The sequence below is a fragment of the Oncorhynchus kisutch genome, linkage group LG22 (assembly GCF_002021735.2).
Source record: "Oncorhynchus kisutch isolate 150728-3 linkage group LG22, Okis_V2, whole genome shotgun sequence".
NCBI classification, from domain to species: domain Eukaryota; kingdom Metazoa; phylum Chordata; class Actinopteri; order Salmoniformes; family Salmonidae; genus Oncorhynchus; species Oncorhynchus kisutch.
Window position 1 is genome coordinate 31,689,787 of NC_034195.2, and position 2,143 is coordinate 31,691,929.

Genomic DNA, 2,143 nt, shown 5'->3' on the forward strand with positions numbered 1-2,143 from the left:
TTAAATAATAAAGTTGATCTGTATTGAACTCTCTCTTAATTCTCTGTCAGATTGCGATAGCGAGGAAGCGGACGGTCCATTTGCGGCCCCCCTCTCTGTGTGAGCTGGAGATCAGTCTACAAGGGGTTAAACTGGTGATGAGCCTGGAGGATGAATACGACACTATGGATGAGGTGAGAGATGAAGGGATGAGAGATGGGGAGTAGTGTAAGTAAGGGGTGCAGGGGAAGGGCGGGGAGGGTAAGGGATGAGTGCAACAAATGTTATAAAAATGGCAGACACTCTTGAGCGACTGTAGTGCATTCAAAAGGAGGCTGAAACCACCCCATAGTATGAGCATCTCTCTCTCAATTTCAATTTAAATTTAAGGGACTTTATTGACATCGGAAACATATGTTTACATTGCCAAAGCAAGTGAAATAGATAATAAACAATAAAAAATTAACAGTAAACATTACACTCACAAAAGTTCCAAAAGAATAAAGACATTTCAAATGTCATATTATGTCTATATACAGTATTGTATTGATGTGCAAATAGATCAAGTACAAAGGGGGAAATAAATATAGGTTGTATTTACAATGGTGTTTGTTCTTCACTGGTTGCCTTTATCTTCTGGCATCAGGTCACAAATCTTGCTGTTGTGATGGCACGCTGTGGTATTGGGAGTTTATCAAAATTGGATTTGTTTTCAAATTCTTTGTGGGTCTGTGTATTCGGATGGAAATGTGTCTCTAATATGGTCATACATTTGGCAGGAGCTTAGGAAGTGCAGCTCAGTTTCCACCTCATTTTGTGGGCAGTGTGCACATAACCTGTCTTCTCTTGAGAGCCAGGTCTGCCTTTGGCGGCCTTTCTCAATAGCAAGGCTATGCTCAAGGAGTCTGTACATAGCCAAAGATTTCCTTACGTTTTGGTCAGTCACAGTGGTCAGGTATTCTGCCACTGTGTACTCTCTTTTCAGGGGCAAATAGCATTCTAGTTTGCTCTGTTTTGGTTGGGTCTAATTGTGTTGCTGTCCTCTCTCTCCAGTTTGACAGATGTAGTCACTTCTTCCAGATGAAGAACATCTCTTTCTGTGGATGCCATCCAAAAAACAATTGGTATGAAAATACATGTTGAGGATACATTTCATTAGACGATAAACACCAAGAATATCAACTTGCTTTATTTACATTTCACCTAATTCCCCCTCTCGCTCTCTCCTCAGCTACTTTGGCTTCATCACTAAGCACCCCATGCTGAACAGGTTTGCCTGCCACGTCTTCGTCTCCCAGGAGTCAATGCGGCGTGTGGCCGAGAGTGTTGGGTGAGTCACACACAGTACCTCAGTGTCTCCCTCTCACGATTCTCATTCCTTTTTAAGCTCTGTTTGTAAACCTAGGGATAAGGACAGCACTCTCTGGTACTCTGCCTCTCCACAGCATTATTTATTTTATTGAAGTTGTAGCATTGGCTGTTCTCCAGTAGTCTAACAATGCTTTCACACATCTCCCAATCTCTGTCATTACCGCTGATGTGAAAAAAAGTGGCATAATGTGGTCGGAATAGTAATGGTGGAAACAATAGCCTACCTATTAAGCAATTTAGTTCAGTTGGCACAATGGAGAGGAGAAGAAAGTACATTAAAAAGTAGAGCGAGAACAAGCTGGGGTTTATAATGACCGCAGTTCCTGTCCTGTTAATCTTGTATGAATCAGGCATATCAGGTTTCAATGATTAAAGTTCGGACACAGCAGAGCAGAGGGCAGAGCAGGGATGGGCTGGTGAGTGAGTCAGTGTACTTTTATTTAACTATGAAAGTCAGTTAAGAACAAATTCTTATTTACATTGACGGCCTACCCCGGCCAAACCCTAACCCGGACGACGCTGGGCCAATTGTGCGCAACACTACGGGACTCCCAATCACGGCCGGTTGTGAAACAGCCTGGAATCTAACCATGGTGTGTAGTGACGCCTCTAGCGCTTAGGTGCAGTGCCTTAGACCGCTGCGCCACTCGGGAGCCTAAAATGGGGAATGATGGTATGGAGAAATGTTTACTAAGCTGAGGCTCATCTTGGACTAGAACCATGATGTTAGTCTGGCTGAGAAATTATTGCTGGGTGATTTAGTAGGACCTCTGTTGTCTGTCTCCCTCTCTAG

General features: G+C 43.3%; 1 protein-coding gene across 2 annotated transcripts in view; it reads left to right on the forward strand.

Annotated features, from left to right (window-relative positions):
• Nucleotides 1-2,143, forward strand: part of LOC109867232 (C-Jun-amino-terminal kinase-interacting protein 2-like) — a 136,373-nt gene that overhangs the window by 130,217 nt on the left and 4,013 nt on the right. For both annotated transcript variants that reach the window (XM_020456260.2, XM_020456261.2), the window contains exons 11-13: nt 51-173; nt 1,033-1,103; nt 1,211-1,309. In XM_020456260.2, coding sequence (XP_020311849.1) covers nt 51-173; nt 1,033-1,103; nt 1,211-1,309 — 293 coding nt within the window. The remainder of the gene's footprint in view (nt 1-50; nt 174-1,032; nt 1,104-1,210; nt 1,310-2,143) is intronic.